At 41.5% G+C, this 26,507-nt stretch overlaps 1 protein-coding gene across 2 annotated transcripts in view; it reads left to right on the top strand.

The window, feature by feature from the left end:
- PCDH9 (protocadherin 9) overlaps positions 1-26,507 on the top strand; it is a 381,383-nt gene that overhangs the window by 155,493 nt on the left and 199,383 nt on the right. The window contains exon 2 of one of the 2 annotated variants that reach the window (XM_054719841.1): positions 10,476-10,665. The exons of the other annotated variant lie outside the window; for it this stretch is intronic. Within the exon in view, the coding sequence (XP_054575816.1) occupies positions 10,476-10,538 (63 nt within the window). The 3' untranslated portion in view covers positions 10,539-10,665. Of the gene's footprint in view, positions 1-10,475; positions 10,666-26,507 lie in introns of those variants that run through there. 2 annotated transcript variants of the gene reach the window in all.

Raw genomic sequence — 26,507 nt, 5'->3', positions numbered from 1 at the left:
CAAAGAGATATTAATAATTGAGGGAGGAAATGTAATTGTTCTGTCACCTTTTAAATAATTTTCCAAACTTTGAAAACTCTTTTTCGGATGGTTAAACACATATAGGCAAATGAACAAGTTGTAAAACTAGTATTTATCTAGTATGCTGTAATTTAAATTCATGGAAACATTGAGGATTAAAGTTTCTATTTCTTTGTAAAGAATGTATCAAGTGTACTTTAAAAGGGAGCTTGCCTTTTCTTCTGGCCATGTAACATAGTGTGGAGCAAGCATTTTTCTATGCCTTGGTGAATTTACATATTCCTCTTTTTGGATCAGCTAGCACCATTTTACCCTTTGCAGTGTCCATGTTTTGAAATATCTCTGAGAGTTCCATTATTATGAAGCTTTTTGCTGGTGTCACTTCTTCTGAGACATCCTCATCCTTTTCATCACAGCCACTTTGCTCCTTTATGTCAATAACTTTGCCTTCACTAAATTTCTCAGATTGCAGATCCAGAGTTTCTTGAACAGTAGTAGGGACAACATTCCCACATTCAGTTATTTCTTCTATAACTCATTTATATTCTATGCAGATTTTATTTGTGATGTTATCACTTTCTTGCTGCATCTTTGTCTTTGTTGGCCAATTACTTTTTTAATTATCCATTTTTGTAAAATGTCACATGGGTTTATCACTGGGAGACAGAAGCAAACAGAACTATATGCTTTGCGGTCTCTGCACTTTGAAAGAAATGCCAAGATCGGTCACTGATAAATGCATAGTAATTTGTGGACTGAACAGCTAGCAGCAAAGTTTGTAATGTGCACTTCTACAAAGTATATATCAGCCACTATAAATAGACTGTTGTTTAATTAAACCATGGCAACTACAATTCACACATATAGGAAATGTACAAATGAGCCTGCCTATATAAATAACTTGTTAATAAGTGAAATAATTTAAGTGCTTTGTACCTAAAGAATAAAATATTTGACATTTTAATACAGGTCCTATGTTTAGGTAAAATTTGCAAGAGCTAGAAAATTAAAATAGAGTAAAAATCTCTTTTAAATTGTCAAATTTAAACTAATAGTTAAACTAAATTTCTAAGTGAGTGTACCTAAGACATGCTAATAAATGGAGTTATGACACATTGATAGTTACAATCTCATAAGGGCAGGACCCAAAACAGCCCTCTTTTGCCCTGAAAGGTGGCAAGATACATGAGTGCAGCTCTCAGAGTATCTTGTACTAACATAATGTAGGCTCTGACATATTCCATTCTAGGTGTCCTTTGTGCTCTGTGCTCATTTTTCTGCTGACCATTCCCTTACTTGCTTTTTCTTATTAGTAGAATAAAAAAAAGAAAAAGAGCACATTGGTCTATGAGTTCTCATAAGGATACTTAGTAATGAAAAGCTGCAGAACTGATTATTTTCCTGTAATTCTTTGTGTATACATTATTTTAAATTATCATACTTTCTTTTCCCAGCTGCACACTGATATTTTAAATTAATATATAGGCCCCTTTTTCTTAATAATGTGCTAGTGACACACATTTTGTTGCTCTCTCTAATTACTTATTTAAAGCTAATATAAGAATGCCTCCCACTGGACATCACTAAGTGTATCTAACCCAGTTCTGTTTTCAAACTGACTGTTGTTATTGTAACATGATTAAAATACCACATTAATTATGCAAAACTCTATAAAATAGAATTCAACAAAGATAATGAATGCATATTAATAATACATAAGTTATTAATCTGTGTATTCAGTTGAATAGATGCAGAGTATATTGTCAATTCATAGAGATGAACTGTACTCTTTATACAGTTATTTTCTTTAATCCTATCCAGCTAAAAAATGAAAACCTTTTTCAGAGTTAACCAAGATTCAAGAAATTTATCATTAATTTTTAGTGTTACAATTTAATTTTTGTCAACCGATCATCTTTGGCACCAATTCAACACCAACAGGAAATCCCGATATGGGGTGTAGTGAAGAAGGAAACTTTATTCAGTGTAAAACAGCTCAATTGTGATACAGCACAGCTGTGAAAACAGTCAGGCTGTAGAGCAGTTCTCAGGCCAGGTGGCCCTGAGGCCAGGCCTTTTTCTGGATTTTGTTAATCCTCACTGGAGGATATTTTTTCCATTGAATTTTAGAAAGAATGGAGTGGGAAAATGGAAGGGGTGGGGGAGAGACAGAGATAGAGAAACATGGATGTGTCCTGCACTTGCCTTGACTACCAAGGCTGAGGATCGAACCTGCAACCCAGGTAAGTGCCTTTGACAGGGATTGAACCCGCCACCCTTTGATGCATGGCCCTGTAACCACTTAGCCACAGGTTTCAGGGCAAGAAAAGGAATTTTTTAAAACGCCAAAACATTTTTCAGAACTGAAAGATATGAGTTGTCTGCCTGAAATGACCCACTGAGTACCCAACACAAGGGATAAAGCTGACCCCAAATGAAAGCATACCGTCAAAATTTCAGAACACGGGATAGATGACCTCACAAACTTTCAGAGAATAAAGTATGTCACATGCTAAGGATCAGGAACCTGAATGGCTTCAGATTTCTCAAAGATAACTATAGAAGCTATAACAGCTAAATAATCAATCAAAAAAAAATAAAAGAAAGAAATTCTTGATTCCAAGCCCCCTTATGCTGATCTTTATTTATTTTTTTAATATATTTTATTGATTTTTTTACAGAGAGGAAGAGGGAGGGATAGAGAGTTAGAAACATCCATGAGAGAGAAACATCGATCAGCTGCCTCCTGCATATCCCCCACTGGAGATTTGCCCACAACCAAGGTACATGCCCTTGACCAGAATCGAACCTGGGACCCTTCAGTCCACAGGCCGACACTCTAACCACCGAGCCAAACCGGCTAGGGCATGATCTTTAGTGTTTGATGTATTTTAGAGTCATGGTAATTCTACTACCTACATGTGGACCTTGATAACTATCCATAAGCTTTGGACTTGATCCACTATTGCAAAGTGACATCTTCTGAATTTCTTGTTTGTGGACCAGATCCAGACTAACCAATGTAGAACTGTAATAGAGAATTACACTCTGATTTACTAGAATGTTATGAAAGATTTAGATATAAACGTGAAGATGGGCCATAGGTCATAAATAGTACTTTATTTTGATATCCCAGCCTCATACTCTTCTAATAAAAGACCCTCAGCAATCTAATTCATCAAATGGGTATTGAATTTCTAGAACTCCCAAGGTTCTGTGTTTACACTTTAGGAAAATACATAAGACATAGTTTCTGCCATCAGAGGCTTGAAGTCCAATAGGAGGATGAGATATTGTGCAGGAGGAGCTATAATAAAATACATTTTTATAAAAGTTCACACACACACACACACACACACACACACACACACATACATATGTATACTATAGGCCCAGTGCACAAAATTCGTGCACAGGTAGGGTCCCTAGCAGCTGCCAGCTGCAGGCCACTGCCTTCCTTCGTTCTGCACTGCCCCCTGGTTGTCAGTGCACATCATAGCAAGTGATCGAACTCCTGGTGGGTCGAACTCCCGGGGGTACACTTTGCATATTAGGCTTTTATATATATAGATAGATGGAAAGTTTGAGCTTTCAATTTGTCTCTTTATGGTCAAGTAAAATTTAGACAAGTAGAAAGAGAAGGAGGGCATTACAGGAAGAGCAAAGACAGAGTTGAAAAACACACAAAACTTTGTTGAGCAGGGTATAGGTTCAAATCCTCCAAGAGATTAGGGCACTAATATGGAAAAAGACCTATAAGTGATTCATTGAAGGATACAAGGGAGAGAGCTAAAGAAAACAGGGAGACCCTTGAGATCAACACTTGTCTCCCACCTGTGAAAGAAAAGGTGGGAAAGGGAGTATTGGGCAAGAGAGGCTCAGGACTCCGTGCAGGTGAGAAGAACTTGGCCAGGCTGGTGGGCTAGCTGGGAGCCAAGGCACTGACAGTAGTTTCTGATGCCCTGCTTAACTCTGGATGGGAAGCAGCCCCAGGGAATCATGGCTTTAGTATTGGTAGGTAGCAGCTGGAGGCTGAGCCTACCTATGGCTCCTGAACCAGGTTTGAAAGAGATCTGAGTGGCTGACATAGACCCACATCACAGCCATCTGCAGGAATGCCCAGCAGCTGCATTGGTTGGAACATACAGAATGCAACGCAGGAAAAGAGCTGAGACTATATCAAGGAGGGCCTGACATGTCATGCTTTGGAATGTGTACTTTTCTAATGGAAATATGTTCATAAGCCTTAGAAATCTACACTAATAAAAGAGAAACATGCAAATTGACCATCACTCTGCTATGACCACCAGCCAATCAGAGCGAGTATGCAAATTAACCCAACTAAGATGGCGGCTGCCACAGAGCTAGAATGAGCAGGAGGCTTGGGTTGCCCCTGGTGATGGGGGAAGCCAAGCTTCCCTCCCACCCTGGCCTGCCCTGGTCTCTGCTCAAGGCTACAAAGTAGAAGATAAATAAATCCCAGATACCTGATTCCAGCTGGCCCTGGCCTATGCTTGGGTCACCAGGGAATGTGGCTGGCCTGCAAACCACCACAGACCCCTCGCCCAGGCCACCCCACACCCCAAGGGAACCCCCACCCTGATCTGGGCCACCCTTCAGGGCAAACCAGCCGGCCCCCACCCATGTACCAGGCCTCTATCCTATCTAGTAAAAGAGTAATATGCAAATTGACTGCCACTCCAACACACAAGATGGCTGCCCCCATGTGGTCAAAGATGGCTACCCCCATGTGGACACAAGATGGCCGCCACAAGACGGCCAGCAGGGGAGGGCAGTTGGGAGGGCAAGGCTTGTAAGGGCGGGCAGTTGTGGGCGATCAGGCCAGCAGGGGAGAGCTGTTGGGAGGGACCAGGCCTGCAAGGGAGGTCAGTTGGGGGCAATCAAGCCTGCAGGGTAGGGCAGTTGGGGGGGACGAGGCCTGTAGGGGAGGGCAGTTGTGGGCAATTGGGCCAGCAGGAGAGGGCAGTTAGGGGCAACTAGGCTAGCAAGGGAGGGAAGTTAGGGGTGACTGGGCCAGCAGGGGAGGGCAGTTAGTGGTGACCAGGCAGGCAGAAGAGGGCAGTTAGGGGCAATCAGGCCGGCAGGGGAGCAGTTAGGCGTCAGTCAGGCTGGCAGGGGAATGGTTAGGGGGGATCAGGCTGGCAGGCAGAAGCAGTTAGGTGCAATCAGGCAGGCAGGCAGGCAAGTGGTTGGGAGCCAGCAGTCCTGAATTGTGAGAGGGATGTCCCAGATTGGAGAGCGTACAGGCTGGGCTGAGGGACACACACACCCTCCGTGCACGAATTTTGTGCACCGGGCCTCTAGTATAATTTATAAAGAATTAGAATTGAGAGCTAAATTAATATTCATGCCAGGTTGGCCACACAAACCCACACAGCACCTACTGTAAAGTAGTCCCCTTACCCACAGTTTCGTTTTCTGTGGTTTCGGCTACTCATGGTCAACCACAATCCAAAATATTGTGACAAATTCCAGAAAAAAATTATAAACTTTAAATTGTGCAGTTCTAGTTAGCAATATCAAATCTTGCGAGTCCCACTCTTTCCCACCAGTTGCAACTCGTTCCTTTATTCAGAGTCTACAACCTGTATATGCTCCTCAACTGTTAGTTACTTAGTAGCCAACTTGATTATCAGATCCACTGTCTTGGTATTACAGTACTGTGTTCAAGTAACACTTATTTTACTTAAAAATGGCTCCAAGGCACTAGAAGAGTGATGCTGACAACTCCGATATGCCAAAGAGAAGCTGTAAATGCTTCCTTTAAGGAAAAAGGTGAAAGTTCTGAGCTTAAGGAAAGGAAAAAGTACCATATGCTGTGCTTGTTAAGATCTACAGTAAGAATGAATCTTCTCTCCATGAAACTGTAAGAAAAAAAATAAAATTGTGCTACTTTTGCTGTCGCATCTCAAATTGAGAAGGTAAGTGTTCAGTTAAGATGGAAAAAGCATTAAATATGGGGGTGGAAACATGGACGGAAAATGTTTTGATTTACGGTCACTTGTTGTACCAGAAAGCAGTGAGACTAAGTGAAGTCTTCAGCAAGGGATACCCCAAAAATAAATGACATGAGCCATTCACTGAGATTCAGGAATAGGTTTGGCATTTTAGCATCTCACATCATGACAAGAAGAAAATGAATGAATGTAGTACAAAAATATACTTTGATGGAGAAACACAGATTCACATAACTTTTATTCACATAACTTTTACAGTATATTACTATAATTCTATTTCATTATTAGCTATCATTGTCAATCTCTCACTGTGCCTCACTTATAAGTGAAAATTTACTATAGGTATGTATATATAAGAAAAAACAATATATGTAGGGCTTGGTACTATTCTCCATTTCAGGCATTCACTAGATTTCTTGGAATGTAGTACCTGTGGATAAAGGGTGAGTGCTCTGTAGATTCAACTGAAAAAATGATGCCTTAAATGTTAATATTAAACGTTAACAGCTGTGACTGAAATGCAATATCAGAGAAACATGTTGACAAATGAATCAAAAACTTGGGGAGAGAGAACAAGTGGGATGAAAGAAAGGGAGGAAAGATAGATAATTCTAAGTTGAAATGTAGATTTCTCAAAGAATGTTAACATCATCTGTTCATTCATTCATTCAAAAGTTATTGAGCATCTACTACATGTGCCAAATACTATTTTAGAGATCAGAGATAAGTCAGAGAACAAAAGGAACAAAAAGTTCTTTCTAAATGGAATTTGTATTTGAGTAGCATGTGACTGAAAAAAAGGTACGATTTTTATAATCCTATCTAATAAAGAGGGAATATTCTAATTGACCCTCACACCATTGCAAAGATGGAGGTACCCACAGCCAATAAAGGGGGAATATGCTAATTGACTACCATGCCCTCAAAGATGGCGGCACCCACATCCACAAGATGGCGGTGCCTGCCTCAGGAGTCCCCCAGTCCCCTCAGCCCCCCAGCTGCCCAGGGCTGGCCTGAGGTGCAGGCAAGCCTCAGATGGCGGCTGCCCAGCCACCCAGGGCCGCCAGAGGCTCAGGTAACCAGGGCCAGCCAAGGCTTGCTCTGCCGGCAGTGGCAGCAGCAGAGATGTGATGGGGCATTGCCTTCCCCTGATTGTTGGGTCACCTCCCACACCTGAGGGCTCCCAGACTGTGAGAGGGGGCAGGCCGGGCTGAGGGAATTTTCATGCACCAGGCCTCTAGTGTGATGATAAATGTTATGAGAAAATGAAACAGAGAATGCAGAAGATTAAGGAGTTATCAGGGAGGGGAGGACAGCCGTTGCTGTTTTAAAAAGATTGATCAGGGACACCTCATCAAAATGATGATTACAAAAAGAAAAAACACAAATATCTGAGGAAGCAGGCAAATAGGTATAAGTGGGCGAGAGAATAGCGGACAGAGGAAAAGCAACAAGGGAAAAGGTGATGAGGTAGGAGGTTTCTTAACATGTTCAACAAACAGCAGGGAAGCCAGGGAGATTGAAGAAAAGAGAGCGACAGAGCCAGAATGATAATGATTATGGGAAGAGGCAGATATCTTTTAGATAGGACATATTACATAAAATTAAAGGTCAAAGGTATTTTTGAACAGAGGAGTGATGTAATCTCACTTTGTTCTTCATCTGCTTATAATTTTGGGAATAGACTGATGGATAGCCAGTTCAGAAACAGGGCAAGCTCACACGAGTCTCTTCCACTATCAGGCAAGAGAGGTGAGCAATGATTGTGGTGGGAAGAATTCAGATTCTGGATACATTAATCAGACATAATCAGATACTAAACAGCTACCCTGTCATTACACTGCATATTTACTTCTCAAAGTTTGAAGCAATGATAATAAACATATGTCTTATGTTACTTTGAATAAGAAAATCAAACTCTCTCTTGTACGTAAATCGAATGTAGCTAGTGATCTGTCTTGCATAAATAAGATGTACTATCATTCCTTTTCCAGTGTGCAGAGAAACAGCTTTGTTTCATGAAATTTTATGATCGCTTCTATTAATAGTTTTCACCGAAACTAGAGTTTTTTTTGCAGATGCTGATTGATCTGCCAGAAATGCTGTTTCCCTTCCTCGTAGTTTAGCTCCTGGTTCAAATACCACTTCAACTCAGCAGTCTTCCCTGCAGAGAGGTGGTGTCACGAGTTTTGGTATGGCCCCTCCGTGCTCCCATGGCCCTTTCTGTTTTGCCTGGGTGGCATCTATGCTTTGTAGTGCTCGTTTCACTCCTCTCTCCCTTATGTGATCCAGACTTTAAAAACAACATTTTCCTTTAAAACAATTAATTGAATTAACTCAACTTTATATTATACAAGAAATGTAGGAATTTAAAAGTAGGAAAATGAGTATAGAAGGCAATATACTAGAATCCTCTTGTACCTTACCTAACAAGCCGTAATAAAAACTACATCTGTTAGTTTTCTTTAACTTTATGTAAAATCAAAATAATACCAGTTTTTTCCCCTCTTCTCTCTCTCCCTTTCAGAACTGACTTTAATAACCTTACTTTTTATGCATACATAAATAGCACAATAATTTTGTTCCTTGAAGAAAAACAAATGCACTAAATTTAGGATAACTGAGAAGTTTTGAGCAAAATGAACTAGTTCAAAACTAAATGTTGAAATGGAAACTAAATGTTGTAAATGATACACGTAGGTGGATTATACTCCTTGGTGTCATGAAATATTTTTATCATTTGGCTAAGCATTTTATTGGAACACTGGAGTTGCATTGTTTTTTTCTTGTCTACATCACACTAACACACTAAGGGACTGAAAATAGAAGTCTGTATGACAACTGATCCATTCCCCATTGGGATGATGCATAGCACCTAAAAGATGTCTACACTTAGGACAAGCAAATCCTGGCTGCAGCTCGGGTTTACAGAGTGTCTGATCAGGTACCTGGGGATTCTCCTGTTCACAAGTGTCAGAATAAACTAATACATGTTGAGAGCCATAGTCCCCATAAGGTTCCTTTCTTATTATTTTCTTGTGTTTAAAACAATCTATTGCATATTAATACTAATAACTCTATCCTCTTACTTAATTCCATTTTACTCAGAGGTTATACATCACACACTAGGTTATATTACATCCCTCAAAGATTTTCTCATTTTTTCTTGGCTTTTATATATTCACAGTTGAGTAGAACCATTCTATAGTACTTACCTTGAGTCTTCTTCCCCTGGATAACCTTAGAAATGGCATTACCTGTAGGTACTTCAGGAAATAAATATTCTATTGTCTGAGATTCAAGGCAAAAATATATTGTGTTAAATGTTATGTATAGATAGATACCGTATTTTCCGGCATATAAAACGACTTTTTAACCCAGGAAAATCTTCTATACGCCCAGTCATCTTATACGCTGGAAAATACAAGTAGATATATAGATAGATAGATGATGGATGACAGATAGATAGATAATACAGAGATAATTACCCTTCAGTGAATGAAATAAAATATACCAACCAAGTCTTGCATCAGGAAGGCTATAGTGCAAAGCTTTAACTGGTCCCCAGGTTAAAGTCTCAAGCTTTACCACTAGAAATTAAAAACTCATAAAGCAATTCAAGAGGTTTACTTTTAATAGAAGTATTTTATTATACTGGAAATGAAAACATATTTTCATGCTCAAAGCCAAGTATCTCATGGGTCTAAACAATATACATATATTAACATTATAGTATTAAAATGGAAGTAATACACATCTAATTAGCATACAAGAAAACTATGAATCTCAAAGTATACACATTTAGAAAATATTTTATTACATATGAAATAGTTTTGCATAGGATATAGCTTGTTGTAGAATAGTTATATTATTATAACAGCTAAATTACAAAGCTATTAAATTACAAAGGTTTAGAATGTGAGCATTATTGGCTGATGTTCTTTTTGCCAAAACTTTTTACTTTTAAATATCTCCTGCAGTTCCTATATTTCAACTTCATTTGATAGACTTACTTACATATTATCCCACTCTCCATTAAATAAATTTCTAATTAAGTCTAATAGCTTTCATCTTTTCATTCCTATTGCTCATAATATGCAATGTCATGTTTTTCTGAAACATATCTTGTCTTTCTTCTTAACCTATAAACCCTTTGATGGTCATGAGGAATATTTTAATTAACATATAATAATCTCTAGTAAAATAAAATAGGACACTGGTTTAGTTCTTCCTTGCAACTTCTCTGTAGTTAAATTAATTGGATACCTGTGTTTCTGTAATAGCAAATATAGTTACTGACAGCATGAACCAAAGATAGCTTTTATTGAAATGGGTCTTGATATCTACTGTCAGATCGCATTACTGAACATTCATCTGGTAAAAAATAAAATGATCTTTGGCAGATATTTGCCAAAATTCAGTTAGTCCATTTTAAACAGCCTCATGTACAAAATGAACTATTTTAATTACTTCCAGGGGCCTTCTAATGACCATCAATTTCTGTTGGATTTTGGAACACTTTTGCTGCTTGATATATGAAGTTTCATCCTCAGATAATTGAAGATTAACTATGTTTAAAGGAGGTCATCAGTAATACCTACTAGGATAAGTTTCCAGACCCATCAGGTTCAACTTTGTTCTGGAGTACCCTTTCTCAAATTGTGATTCCCAGTCAACTTGCATGAGAATAACATTGGATACTTTATAAATATTAAAATCCTTAAGTCTCACCACAGATCGTTTGGGCATGTGTGTACAGGAATCTGCAATTTTAACAAGCTCCTTGCGTGACTATTGGGTGCCTAAAGCCTAGAGAATGGCAGCTCTATGATGTGAATCTCAGAGAATCAATTGAGCATTTTTTAAGTGCAGTTGTGTAGTTGTGTTACTGATCATAGTTGTCTCTGGGACCTCGGTTCATCTCATCAAGGCAGAAAAGATTTTAAGGTCAAGGAAAATGAAAGTAAAGCAAAGTGGGATTTATTGAAGATACACTCCAAGCGAGGAGCGGGCCAGTTGAGAGACATTGGCTGCAAACTCCTGGTTTATATGGTTTAAATGAGGGATCTTCTGGGTGGAGACTTTCATTTGCATTCAGGGATGACTGACAGAAGAGGGTGATATAACTACTAGTGGCCCATTGCATGGATTCGTGCACATTGAAAGGAAATCAGGAGCCCATGCCCGCGTGCCTGGGGAGTTTTCATGTCCCCGTGAGCCACTGGGAAGTCACGTGGGGAGTCTGTCCTTCTCCCCGCAGCTTCCTGAAAAAATATTTCCAAATGTCCCTTCTGTGGCCAGGGTTGTGCCTTGCTGGCTGGGAGGCTCCCGGTGGACACCTTCGGTCGTGCTGGACACTTTCCACCGCCCAGAACTGGATAAGAGATGCTCAGAGGTGATCAATACAGAGTTGGGGTTCTTGGAGGGCAGGGTGCTCTCTCGACCACGCCCCCACCCTTCAGATCCATAGCTCTGACTTTTACCCTGATTGTCAGTCAACACCATGAGGCCATTTTTATATTGCTGCCTTCTTCTGTAGCTCCTGGGCAATCAGTAAGGGACAAGATTTGATCTCGATGTCCAAGGCAGAGTTCCAGGAGCCTGGCAGCCATATCATGCTCATCCCGGTTACCCTGAATGTCTGCGCTTCATCCATTCCCCAGAGATTGTACATGTAGGCTTATTATGGGGTATGTGCCTCTGTCAAGTTCTGGCTGAGCTGTGGGCATCCTCCGGCCGGGTACCAGCACCACCAGGGTCCATCTGCAGGAGCTGCAGTCCATGAGCCCACCCGCCTGCAAGAGCTGCCTGGGATCCACAGGGAACTTGGGAGCCCAGATGCCTGCCGGGCCCATAAAGTGTCCGATGTGCTCAGCTGTGGAGACGTGTGGGAAACCCGCTGTTTGTGAGAAAATCGATTGGGATTTTCTCACTTTTTCCGGGACTCTCTCCAGAGGTGGGGACTGGTCCGGATTGGAAGTGGCAACTGGAGGTAGTAGGAAGGAAGGAGGGAGAGGCCAATCATGGTCCTGGGTAATGTGTGTTCTTAGTATTTCAGTTCTGCATCCGAAGGAACATGTCAATAGCTAAGGGGTAGAACATGACCCTGATGCTTTAGGGGGAGTTCCAGGGAGCCAGCGTCAGTATCAAGGTCGTCCAGGTCAAACATGAATGTTCCATACTGCATTTGTTCATAGTAGATGCTACCTGCAGGGTATAGGTTGTGATTTTTCTTTTTTTTTCTTTTTTTTTTTTAATTTCTTTATTGATTAAGGTGTCACATATTTGTCCTCATCCCCCCATTCCCATCCCACACCCCTCCCCACGGATGCCCCAACCCCCTGTTGAACTTAACCGTTGGATAGGCTCATATGCACGCACACAAATCCTTTGGTTGATCTCTCCCCCCTCCCCCCAACCTCCCCTATCCTCCCTCTGAGGCCCGATAGTCCAATCGATGCCTCCTTGTTTCTGGTTCTGTTCTTGTTCCTCAGTCTATGTTGTTCATCATTTCCCCTAGATGAGCGAGATCATATGTCACTAGATATATGCTTATAAGAACTGAAAATGAGACGAGCAATAATAGTTATGCTGACAGGCAAATGAATCAGTCTGTAGTGAGTTTCTTTCTGGACCAACAGTTCTTTTGAGACCCAATTTCAATGTCCACCAGTTCCTTATGTGTACATGTCAGCACTGACCCCTCAGCTCTGGATGGTGGACAAATGGTGGTAACGGAGGTCCGACTCCCTCTGGTTTGGTCTCGGCCGGACCCAGGGGCATGGCTTCACCCGGACTAAGGGACACATGGCCTCACCCGGACCCGGGGGCGCGTGGCCTCTCCCAGACCCAGGGGCACGTGGCCTCACCCGGGCCTAGGTGCGCAAGTCCTCACCCGGATCCAGGGACACATGGCCTCTCCCAGACCCAGGGGTGCGTGGCCTCACCCGGGCCTAGGTGCGCGAGGCCTCACCCGGACCCGGGACCCAGCCTCACCCGGATCCAGGGACACATGGCCTCACCCGGACCCAGGGGCACGTGGCCTCTCCCAGACCCAGGGGCGCGTGGCCTCACCCGGACCTAGGTGCGCGATGCCCCACCCGGACCCGGGTAGGTTGTGATTTTTCAACGCAACTCCTGCACCCAGCAGGTCAGGCCAGCACCTGCTGATGCCCCTCTGCCCACCGGAGCCAACCAGTGCTCTTCAGGGATCCAGGAGGGGGTATTCAGTGCCAGGATGCTGACCTTTCCAGGATATGGGGCCAGGGTCGGGCAGTAGGTGGAAGTTGTGAAGGGCTCACCCACAGACACGCGTGTGTGTTGGTCATTGGGCTGGACTTCACCAAGTTTGCATCTGGAGACCCAGAGGGCAATAGGTAAGGGGTGCGGTACAGCTGCAGGGTCCGAAGGGAGAGTTCAGGGGCAGGCAGTGGCTGAACTGTGATCATTCTGACTACACCCACCACCTGGGCATCGGGACTGCAGTGTGTTTGCTGGAGATTGCACCTACCAGAGGCAGGAGAGGCTTGCATGCTGCAGCTGCACTCACCAGCTGTAAGCCCAGCTTCTGGCTGAGCTGTGCTCCCGCTGTGGGAGCACACTGACCACCAGGGGGCAGCTCCTGCGTTGAGCATCTGCCCCCTGGTCGTGTGCTTACAGTGACCGGTCTTTCCAGTTGTTCTGCCATAAAGGTCACTGGGCTTTTATATATATAGAGATATTTTTTTCTGAGCATGTCCTTACCCATAATGCATATAGAAAAGCCCAAGTGGGAAGGCGGTCAAAACCGCAATTCCAATTTTATTACAATTAGTCCAGAATCCTCGGAAGGTCACATTGAGGCCATGTCGTTTTCCTCTGAGCTTGTGCCAAGAACTGTCTGGCTCTGAACCTGCCCACTGGTGGTCTGAGGCTGCTGGGCCGCCCACAGAGAGGCGATATGAAAACAATGTTGGACTGACCCCTGTCCAGGGGCCCAGGGCAGGCCCCACCCAGCCACTGATGTCTAACTTCCTTCCTTCCTAAAACAAGTCATTTTCTTCAAGAAAATTTACAATTTTTTTCTGCAAGTGGTAAACCATTATTTCAAAATAATTTTTTTGTTAGAAGAACAAAAATGAACCAAAACTATTGGCTTCTGAGAATAACCTAGTATGCATTGTTTCAAACTTTCCAGCACTTAACAGATATTTCTATTGCAATATAATATTTAGATTTACTTTTTAAATATATTTTATTGATTTTTTTTTACAGAGAAGAAGGGAGAGGGATGGAGAGTTAGAAACATCGATGAGAGAGAAACATCGATGAGAGAGAAACATCGATGAGAGAGAAACATCGATCAGCTGCCTCCTGCACACCCCCCACTGGGGATGTGCCTGCAACCAAGGTACATGCCCTTGCCCGGAATCTAACCTGGGACCTTTCAGTCCACAGGCCGACACTCTATCCACTGAGCCAAACCGGTTAGGGCTAGATTTATTTTTAATTTTAACTTATTATTACAGAATGGAACACATGCCACTTTGTAGAAATTTTGAAATATTTACCATGATGTCACTACTACTTTTGGAAGTATGTAACATAAGAAATTCCTTCCCTGCTCCTTAGATTTCAACATGCAGAACCTCACCTTCTATTGTCTACAACATGGCAGTCACTTCTAGATTGCTCAGAGGAACTCTCTCAATGGTCTGAAATAAGTTTTATGCAAAACATCTTTCACCAAGAATTCATTCACATTAATCATATCATAACTTTGGTCATTTTATTAAGATTTATATGGTAACAGGTCTTTCAACCTATGTTTTTAAGCATTCTCTTACTATTGAATAGTTTGTGTTAATTTTCTTGATATGTAACTGGACAACCAAGGGGTCCAGGCTGCCTGTCACTACTTGAGTCAATTAAGCAGAGACAGGGTTGAATCACATATGACCGTTTATTCCATTAATACCGGCAGTATGGGAGAGCAGCAGGTCATCCTCAAAAATCTGCTCTGCCTCTCCCTGAAAACCAGCTGCTTATATTGGGTAGAAGTACAAAAATCATGTGGGAAAGTAGGAATTACGGGCATGGGGAAGTAGGCATGGTATAATCATTACAGATTACAAATCATGTGGGCTGGGGGGGTGGGGGGTTGCAGAAGGCAGGCACCCCTGGACCAGATTATAGGCAATAGGGGTTGGGGGTTGTAAAGAGCAGGTGCCTTCAAGACTAGATTGTTTCAGCCGCGAGGTTGTAAATCTTTCCATATCATAGGCAGTTCTTGGGACAGGAGGATGGACTGCATTCTGATGTTAGTTCCCATGTCCCAGGGCATATAACTCCCAGCCAGGTTAGAATGTGCTTTCTTTAACCAGAGCAAAACAAACATGGTTAACAGAACATAATTAATATTTCTTATTTCTTATAACTAATAGCTAGTTCCCAATATTATATTTCTTTTAATAAATTTGTTTTATTTTTGTAGGAATGTTGTTAATAGTAAATTTACTGGATAAAAGATTATAATGATCTTATATTTGATAGATATTACCAAATTATTCTTTTGTCATTGTGTGAATTTGAAGCCCTACCAAGGTTTTGCCAAGAGGAGAAATCATCAGTTTTAATTTTTTTTAAATCTTGACAATCTAAAAGTAAAACATTATATTACACAGTGATATCCATTGGCTTTTTATAATATTTAGTGAAGTTAGCCTTTTATATTTCACATTTTATGATTTGGAAAGTGGTGGTTTTTCATTTTGTTTAAAAAAAATCACTGCCAGTGGTTTGGCATGAGTTAGGAAAATGGGCTTACTAATTAATTAAATCTGATCGTCCTATCATTATTAAATAATTTGGCTATTCCTATTTTCTCCATTCTGCCCCTATATAGGGCTCTGGACAGGAAGAGTAGAAAAATCTGTAATGAGAAAGGGCCTTTTGTTTGGGAAATTAGCAGAAATATACGTAGATCTGAGAATTCAGATTTTGTCAAAATATATGGCAAACTACCTAGAGTTTAAACGCTTGATAAAAGTATAGATGGTTGCTCCAGTTCTTTTGAATAAGAATCTCTGGAAAGTAGGGTCAAGAAATCTGCATTTTAACATTGCCAATATTCAAAATAGAATGTGAGTACCAGTGTTTGGGGGGGAAAGTAAAGACAAACAATTTAAATTCAATTATTAGATTTTGTATTCAAGAGTTAAATTAAACAAATAATTAGAAATACCTACTTTAGACCACAGTGTTTTTTTGTAAAATGGAGAGTTATTAAGATGCATAATTTAAAGAGGAGATATACATTAACACTGAACATAATGAGTTCTCCAAGGCCTCTGCATAATTTAATCAGTGGCAATTGCCATGCTTAGATGAGATTGGAAAGTATCAACATAAAGCAATTGTTTTGCTTGTTCTGTGTAATCACTATAAACAAGCACAGCAGGTAGATTGCTGAAACAATTGTGAGTCTGAAGAGAAGTTTAAAAATAGTAAAGGTGTTAATACTTCTCACACTTGACAATAAAAGGCTGTCTACTTCTCTTTACATTCAATGTTACTGATTTCAGAAAACCCATAATATCTGCTGGCAGATTTAAGTTACTCACCACCACCACCACCCCATTTTTATTTTGAACCTGAGAAGGTAAAATGAGCCTCTCTTTTTTCACAAGTTATGCTTGGCAATATTTAGCATCAGGTGGAGGTTAAGTATTGTGATTGTTGCCTTTAAACTTATCTTTGTAGATACTTGAAATCCAAAGGCAAATATATCATAATTTAGTCCATAATAAAACAAAGTACAGATATATAGCCATTGAAAACCTCTACATGGAAAACAATAATATTTTATTTAAAATTCATATTTTTGTATTTATAATTCATTCCATTTTTTTTTTAATATTCATATAGTGGGAGACAGGGCTGATAAAAATCAAGAACCTACCAATTACACAGAATTTGCCTGAAGCATTCTGGATCTCAGAATGTCAAAGATGGCCCAACCGGTGTGGCTCAGTGGTTGAGTATCAACCTATAAACCAGCAGGACACGGTTTGATTCTGGGGTCAGGACACATGTCCAGGTTTAGGGCTCAATCCCCTGTAGGAGGCATGCAAGAGGAAGCTGATCAATGATTCTCATTAACGATGTTTCTATCCCTCTCTCTTCCTCTCTGAATTAAAAAAAAATATATATATTTTAAAAAAATAATGTCAAAGATGGAGGGAAGTTTAATGATATCTGTCAGAAAAGATCCTCAGTCTTTTACTTGATGTAACAGTAAGGATAAAATATTCACGTGTTCAATACATTCTTCTGAATATGCCCTTCTTTTGACAATTCCAGGATTTTTCAGAGCAGCGGACCAAGTAGCATCATGGATTTTTTATCAATTAATCTGCTTAACTCTGTTCCCCACTGGTACTGTTTATATTAGCCTCCATAAGGATAAAAAGGCAACAATTTAATCAGATGAAATTTCCTCAGAATGAATTATTGTAATGATTTCTTTACCATAAAAAGTTCTGTGGTCTGAAAAAAGCAAATTCAGAAAGAAAGGAGAAGGTCTATTATAGGGTGTGAAAATCACTAGCATGAGATCAAGCTGCTCATTCTCAGCATGGACTGACTGGGATGTAAGAGAGAGCTAAGCAGGCTTGAAACTAGCCTGATCTTCTTAGTCAGAGTGTAATTCTGTTACCCTATGATTTTGATTGAAGTTTGTTTTGAATTAGTAGATCATTAATTATAAAATATTTAATATAACTTAATAAAAATTGCAAATTGAATGGTATTTTACATTTATTTTCTGTTAGGTTGGTATTTTTCCACCAGCAAACACCAATGCAAAATAAAAGAGTTGCCCCTACATTTAACTCACTTCTGTTTATTTGGGATTTTGGAGTAATTTGGGGAATGGAGAAAGATACTACTATCATATATGATTTTATTTTCATTAAATTATATCTTTTGAAAGAAAGGATATTTGCAGTTTGAGAAATTTATTAGAAAACTAGTGGCCCGGTGCATGAAATTCATGCACCGGGGGGAGTGGGGGATGTCCCTCAGCCGGGCCTGCATCCTCTCCAATCTGGGACCCCTCAGGGGATATCCGGATGCTGGGGGATGTCCCTGTGGGATCCGGCCTAAACTGGCAGTGGGACATCCCTCTCACAATCTGCGACTGCTGCTCCTAATCGCTCACCTGCCTGCCTGCCCAATTGCCCCTAACACTCTGCCTGCCGGCCTGCTTGCCCCAACTGCCCCCCCCCGCTGGCCTGATCACCCCCAAATGCTGCCCCCCACCCCTGCTGGCCTCATGGTCCCCAACTGCCCTTCCCGGCCAGAGGCCCATCCGAGGCCAGGCTGACAGGACCAGGACTCCAGCATGTGCCGCACCCCCCTGACCCCCCGGCGGGGCTGACAGGACCGGGGACTCCAGGTTTCAGCTGAGATGAGCAGTAAATATTCCTAGCAGTATTGAATAGCTGTTTGGAAGCAGGAGGCATTCCCTAAAAGTGTGCATAGAATACTAATCTCCCAATATCCAGAGACACTCTGCGATAACCAAAAGAAAGAGTTAGAAAAGTCCCCTGAGAGCTGGCAACAATCAGTAGGACCCTAGCTTCAAATAGGGTGCAACCCACTTTTCTGTACAGATACATATTGGAAGCTCCCAACCTGACTGCTGCTAAGCTAGCTTCTCAGGACACACAACGATTCAAACAAGAGGCTTTAGCGGCTCTGCGAGAGGGAAAGAATCAACAATCAACGGGTACCTGAAAGCAAATTCACAAGTCACAATTCACATATCTAAATCTTTCAAATGTATTTTCCTGCCAATCTGAATTTGGAAAGAAAGGGGCACCACAGATCTGGAAGAGCGGACTTTGATAAGAATCCTTGCCCTTTGCTGGTTTCAGCAGTTTTCCCAGGGTCCCATCTGTGGGCACTAAGACAAGTGGTGTGTCCCAGTGGATCTCATCCTAGTCACCAGACAATACAGAGAAAGAAATATAATTTTTTTCTACCCTTTATGGTGAGTGCTTGCTTGAGACCTCTTATTCTGTAGGGCACCTAGTAAATGGATAAGCTTATTTACTTAAAAGTTCTCTACTGTAGCCACTGTAATTCAAGATACAATAGTCTTTGGAAAAGTTAAAATGATTATTTAGGCTTAAAAAAATAATTTTACTCACCTGAAAACTCACACTGGACTCAATCCAGTTTCTAAGTTGGGACCAGTCTTACCCTGGACCCAGTCCAGTTCTAAATTGGATTCAGTCCTACCCCAGAGCCTATTATGCTTATATAAGTCAGATCCAGTAAAAAGAAAAAAAGAAAAGAAAAGAAATGCTCAAAATCTGAAAGCTCATAAGCAAAAGCTGCAGTGCTAGGATCAAAAGGGACGTACCCACCACCTCCGAGGCATCTAGAAAGCAGCAAGCTGTGGGGCTCAACAGGTTCCTATGCCTGTTTGCTCACTGCTCCTGGGGCTACTGGAGTCTCCTTCTCATCCCTCTTCTGACCAGAAATGTTAAAAGGTAAACAGGTATATTAAAAATGTTAAGAGTTTATGCGGGTAAAAGTTGATTCAAGTTAGTCAGCATCCTGTCCAACAGATAGAAAGGAGTTCTAAAATGCTATACAAAAGGGAAGACTTTTATAGGTAGAAAGGAGTAAGAAAAAGGGAGTTATATTTGGTAAAAAAAAAAAAAAAAGCAGGTTGGTTTTTGCAAAATTAATTTTCTTTGGGGTATGGGGATGGTCTATCAAGAAAATTCCTAACTTTTGCTGTTCAGGAGATTCCTGCTTAATTAAGATTCCACTTCTGTAATTGAGTCATGGTTTGATGACATAGGGCTTAGCATAAGAGACTTCATTTTGGCCTTATTGTTTTGTTTTTTAACCTTCAACTAAATGTTGTTTATAGACCTTTACATAGAATGAAAGTTTTAAATTCAATGACTTACTATTATGGGTTCAATTATTTTAAGAAGATGACTAGAAAGTAAGATATGAACATATTCTGATAAGATTAGTCCTTCATATGTTTACAGGTTGGGATAGTTTAAATTAGTTGTAGTTCGTGTTTTTACATGTATAGTTATTAATGAGTAAAATGTGTCATTTACTAATACTACTGTTTGTGACAGTGCTGGATAAAACTGGAAAATAATGAGCATTGTTTTGTACTCAGTATGCTTATTTTGCACTGCTTTCTTGGGTTATTCTATTGTACAATTAATATGTGCTGCTTGCAGAGGTATTTGCTTAGGAGTTATCAAAACTGAATGTTATGTCACCACAACTGGTTCTAACCAAATGAAACCAAGAAAAGAGCTATGAACTTTGAGTGAACTAAGGATACCTGAATTTTACTGGAAGTCACATATTTTTCAGACTATTATAACCAAGGGATGCTTGCATTTAAATAATACAGAGACTTAAAGTACTTAATCCTATCCCAGGAAATAGCTTTCCATTTTTATTTAACATAATTTGCATGAAACTGCCCCTCCCCCGCCTCCCATAGACCTGTCAGTTAAAACCTTGGACTTCTTTTCCTAAATCAGTGACCTACACACCACACATGTCCTCACTGCCAGGCATTCTCTTGCCTGAGAAGTTAATACACTCAAATATTTTTTTTGTGTGTGTGTGATATTGCTGTTTAGTTTGGTTTAGCTCTGGTGATCTTTGTTTTATTCTTTATTTATATTTTCAGAAAACAAAATAAGGTTAAAAGAAAAAAAAAATTACATGACTTCTTTGAGAAGAGAGATGACCCTTTTATATTAGTAAAGGCTGAAATCCAATAGGGTGTTGCAGAAGACCAAAGAAAACCAAAGACACTTCTAAGAAAAAGGAGAGACACTGTTTAATACACCGGCGGACTCAGGGAACAGCCTTCCAAATCTGAGTGAAGGAACACGCATGGGGCTTTCCTTTATATCTCCCTCCCTGTCATCTTTGTCCCACAAACACGGATTATGCTTCCGGTCCTTTTCGAGGGCCTTGCAAGAAGGCCCCCAGGTGTTGGGGGTCTCCAGGCCATATCTGATGGTCTGGCCTGGCGTCAGCCTTAATAACCCTCCCTCCGGGGCAGTGCATTGTTCACAGTAACAGGTTCTGCAAGACCAGTATCTGGGAAGGAGAGAGGGACTTAATTATAGGCTATCAGGAACGTACACTGAGCTTGCTGGCTTGGATTCAGATCACTAGCCTCAAATATCAGGGTTACATTGGAATTAGCCCTTTTTAGCCTTCTCAAGGGTAGCTGTAAACTACCTCTGGCAACTGAGCACTTGACCTGTGGCTAGTCCAAAATGAGTTGTGCTCCAAGTGTAAAACACGATAATTGTAAGACAGAACACATGCACACACAAACAATAAAGATGTCATTAAAATATTTTAAATTGATTACTTGTTGAAGTAATAATATTTTAATGCATTGTGTAAAACCAAGTACATCATTAAAATTAATTTTACCTATCCTTTTTAATGTATCATAAGGCTGCTAAAATATGTAAAATTAGATATGTGACTTACATACCTCCACCAGACAGTCCCGGTTTAGAACAGAAGTTACAATTTTGCTTCTCTGCTCATTAACAAGGACATCTTCTCCCACAATGAAATTGAAGGACAATATAAAATAGAATGGCTAGAAATGTGAATGAAGATATGTTGGTGGGAATCCTTTAAAAAGAAAAAAAAGAAGAGGAGAAGTAGCAGATAAGTCTGGCAGGCATGACAGCCCTATGTGGTTTCCAAGCCTTGGCCGTTTATCACTCTCAGAAGCAGAGTCCAACACCACTAATAGACAACAATGCTATTGAGGGTATAGATTCATGGAGTTAATATGGATATGTTGTGTTTGTCCTGAAAATAATGGTGAAGTTGTAAGGGATGAAAATGTTTTCCTCCACCCACTCTTAAGGTCTCTGGCTGGATCTGAAAATTAAATGACAAAGACACATTAGTATGAGAAATGCACACATATTTATTTAAGACTAGAGGCCCGGTGAATGAAATTCGTGCACTGGGGAGGGTGTCCCTCAGCCCAGCCTGCACCCTCTCCAATATAGGACCCCTCGGTGGGATCGGGCCTAAACCTACAGTTGGACATCCCTCTCAGAATCCGGGACTGCTGGCTCCTAACCACTCACATACCTGCCTGATTGCCCCCTTGCTGGCCTGATTGACACCTACCTCTGCGGGCCTGATTGCCCCCAAATACCCTCCCCTGCTGGCCTGATTGCCCCCAAATACCCTCCCCTGCTGGCCTGATCACCCCCAAGGCTTTTATTAGTATAGATATGACCCTGCACAGAAAATTTTACTAACCCTGCTGTACAATAAGGGCTTGATGATTGAATCATTAGGACCAGACACCAAGATTTCTTTTCTTTGAATAGTGGAGGGAATAATTATCTTGTCTTTAAGTTGCCTGGAAATTAAAATGAGATAATGACTTAGAAAAGTATAAAAGTATAAAAGCACCATATAAAGACAACTGTCTTTTTAATGAAGTGGTAAAATGAAAAACACTATTTTTATTCTCCCCTTCCTTCCTTTACAGCTTTTATTTAAACTTTGAAATTTATAAAAATTTCACTCCAATTTTCATTTCTTTACATTCAATATTATTTTGTATTGGTTTCAGGTTTTATATTAGTTCCAGAATAGTGGTTAGACAATCATATACTTTACAAAGTGTTCCCTAATATTTCTAGTACCCACCTGGCATCATACCATCATTATAACACTATTGACTATATTCCCTATTTAAGTGACAATGGGTTTACAGGTTCCTTTCAGTGTTTCTTTTGTGTTGCTCGTCCTTCCTTTTCTTTCTCACTTCTTCCCTCATTTTCTTTATATGGTATCTCAATTGGCCATCAAAGCTCAGTGAAGGCTCTGGGACACGCTTCATCCATTTTACAGACCAGGAAACTGAGGCCAGTTCCAGTTGGCTGTGGAACTTGACTCAGCACACAGGAAGCCCTCAGAGCACACAGGAAGCCCTCAGAGCACACAGGAAGCCCTCAGAGCACACAGGAAGCCCTCAGAGCCATGCTCTTTGCGCTTCCTAAGAGGCAGCGCCCGGCAAACAGAACAAACCTTCCAGTCAGGCTTCTGAGTCTCTTTCTCGAGCACCTCTTCATTGCGGATGCTCCACATTCTTTCTTCTCCCCATCCCCTGCCCCCCATTCTTTACTGCCCCAGCTTCTCCGGAGCAGGTGGAAGGCTTCGCACTTACTGCCTAGGCATGCTCTGCCATGGGGCAGGGCACCCTGGGCTTGCTTTTGGGTCAAGGCCGCAGCAGGAGTCACTGCCTCTGAAGTGTGAAGGACGCCTGAGCGAGGCCCGTTAGCACTGGGAGCTTCTCTGAACTACGTCAGTCAGTCCAGTACCCTGCAGTGCAGCACCCCTCCACTGAGGTGGCACCGCCCCTCAACACCAGCCTCAGGAGTGAGGGTCCTTGCCCCTCTGCCAGGAGTCCTTCCATGCCCCTTGATCCCTGGCTGGGCCCACCCGTGTCTTGGGAGCACTGCAGAACCTCTGTCTCTCTGCAGATGAGGCAGATCCCTGCCCTCCCCGAGAAGCTATGAATCTGTGGCCAGAGGCCCATGTCTGTGTCTCAGCAACCCCATGCCTGCAATGTTCCCAGGGACCCTGGGAGTGGCTAGGCGGGTCCAGCCTTGCCTCCCCAAGGCAGCGCTGTTCCCAGGGACCCCCAAGAGCATCTAGGCAGGTCCGGCCTCACCTCCCTGGGGCAGCGTTGTTCCCCGCGACCCCTGGGGAGCGGCTAGGTAGTTCCAGACTCGCCCCCTCCCCGGGCCGCCATCGCCCCAGGGGCCCCCTGGAGTGGCTAGGCAGGTCCAGCCTCGCATCTCCGGGGCCGCGATCGTCCCAGGGGTCCCTGGGAACTGGTAGGCGGTCCGGCCTCGCGTCCCCGGGGCTGCGATCCTCCCAGGGACCCCTGGGAGCTGGTAGGCGGTCCGGCCTCACGTCCCCGGGGCCACTTCCCAGGGACCCCCAGGAGGGTCTAGGTGGGTCCAGCCTCGCCTCCCCCAGGAGGCGATCGTCCCAGGGGCCCCCTGGAGCGGCTAGGCGGGTCCAGCCTCACGTCTCGGGACCACAATTGTCCCAGGGACCCTGGGGAGCAGCTAGGCAGGCCTTTGCCCCTCCTGGGGCCTGCGATGGACCCGGACCCCTCCTGTGCCATCTGGCGCTGCCCACCCCACCGCCTCCCCTGCCGATGGACTGGTACCTTGGGGGCGGTGTTTGGCGCTGCTTTCAGGGCCTCCTCCGTCTCCGATGGACCTGTACCCCCGAAGCAGGCCATGGTGCTGCCCGCCCTGCCTTCGTATGCAAATTAACCGCCATCTTTGGTGGGTTAATTTGCATACTCCCTCACTCTGATTGACTGTGGGCATAGCGAAGGTACGGTCAATTTACATATTTGTCTATTATTAGGTAAGATGTTTCACATGACATGGGAGCTTTCATAAGGAAATGAAGAACTCAAAAAACAGATTGAGTGTTTTTATGCTAGGTTAAATAAGAGTGGGCAGTTGTGAAGACATAAGATAGGCCAAGGAGTGTGAGTGTAAATGAAAAGCATAGTAAGGCCTGTCCTGATTCTTCTTGACATCCCTTCCTCCTTGGAGGTAAGGATGTTCCTTTCTCAGGAGAGTTTTCTGACCTACTTCAGGGAGAGGGTGGAGGAAGGTCAGAGTAAACTTTCTCCTTCTACTGTTTTTCTCAAACGTCTTCAGCTTAAAGTATTGTGTGCCAACAGGCTATATTTTGGGGGTAGTGTAACCAGAATCCCATCAAGGAACATCATAAGAAAAACATTGTTATAATCTGATTAGATAAATGTTGTATGACCTCAAGCAAACTGCAGCAAAATCGAACACATTGAAATTGGTCATATAGGAAAAAAATTACTAGGAGTATTCTAATATGGAAAATTAAGAAGTAGCCTATTTTTTTTATGTTAACTATACCTGTTATTCCTTCAGCAAGAAAAATACTGATAAAATCTCCAGAATTTTAAAATAATGTAATAAATAGCAATGATTTTTCTGTATGACAGGCTTCATCTAAGATTACTAGTAAGTATTTATCCCAGTCATTTAAGTCTCACTAAAAAGAGAGAAGAACAGCTTTCTGCAGACTTGTATGCATGCATCTCAGCATAACCAAAAGACACAGACAATAGGGGGGTGAGGGCCTGTGCTGGTAGGCGGGAGTGTGCTGGGAGAGGTCAATGGGGGGGGGGGGGGGGGGAAGAAGACATATGTAACATTTTCCTCAGTAAAGAGTTAAAAAAAAAAAAAGCCTTCTGCCTATGTGGTTTAACTTGAAGCATATTTTCTCTTTGGGTTTTAAAACTGACTGACCCAAATTCATAATGACTACTTTTTAATGACTGCCAACTATTCTACTGAATTGATAGGTTAAAAATGCACAAGCATATCAGTTCGATTTTTTAAATTCTGCAAAGTAAAACCCTTAACCTTCCCATCAGTGAGTACACATCTTATATTATTAAAAGAAATAAATTTCTTAAGGTAGAGGTGCTTCATGAAGGGAAACATACTGCAATAGATCATTCTTAGAGCCATCATTTCCTTCAGAAAGTTTGTGTTCGTTTGTACTTTTACCAGCTATATAGGAGACTGATACTTTTTTTCTAACCATGACTTCTTATCAGTGGAATTTTAGTCTTTCAAAAGATATACTGATTTTTATTTCTCAACTTGATGCATAAATATTCAAATTAATATGTGCTTTAATAATTATTTTTATTTTTAAGCATAAAATTAAAGTACCATGAAAGGAATAAGAGCAAAATTATTGTTAAAGCATGTGAAAGAATATTAGGCATGTGTGTTAAAACCTGCTCTGCCCCTCAAAACCATAAGGCTTTATAATTTTCATATCAGTTATTTGAGTCAGGATTTCTTAATTGCTAAAGCAGCAGTGGTGGTTGATAACATTTGCCAGTGAAATTTTTGTTAAAACTAAAATTTTGTTTTAAAGTTGTATTGTCTAAACCATGGGTAATTTAGTGGAATTTTTAGCCCTCACAGATAACTATTATATATGTGACATACTTAGGCAGCTTCCAAACTCAATTCTATCTCACTCTGTTATATTGGAGTTGAAGTTTAGTTAATATCTAAAACAAGAGTCTAATTTTAGACAACTGAACATAAGTTGTGAAAGAATAATTATTCTTTAAGTGAAATATTACTTGTTTTCCAGTATTATTTTAAAATTAGACAAATAAAAAGCTTTTTTCATGAACATAGCTAAACTCTTGCTCTCCTTTGAAAAAGCTCAGTTGTGTGGCAAGAACATGTTCATGTTTTTCTTTTCATTGTCTCTGTCATAAGGTAGTGGGCTTGCAATAAAATAATGATTAAATACATGATTAACATCATATAAGCATGCTCCATTCCAGTTTTCTGACAAGATACCAAATCCTCTGAT

Source organism: Eptesicus fuscus, chromosome 8, assembly GCF_027574615.1.
Source record: "Eptesicus fuscus isolate TK198812 chromosome 8, DD_ASM_mEF_20220401, whole genome shotgun sequence".
NCBI lineage: Eukaryota > Metazoa > Chordata > Mammalia > Chiroptera > Vespertilionidae > Eptesicus > Eptesicus fuscus.
This window is presented reverse-complemented; position numbering and strand designations above follow the sequence as displayed.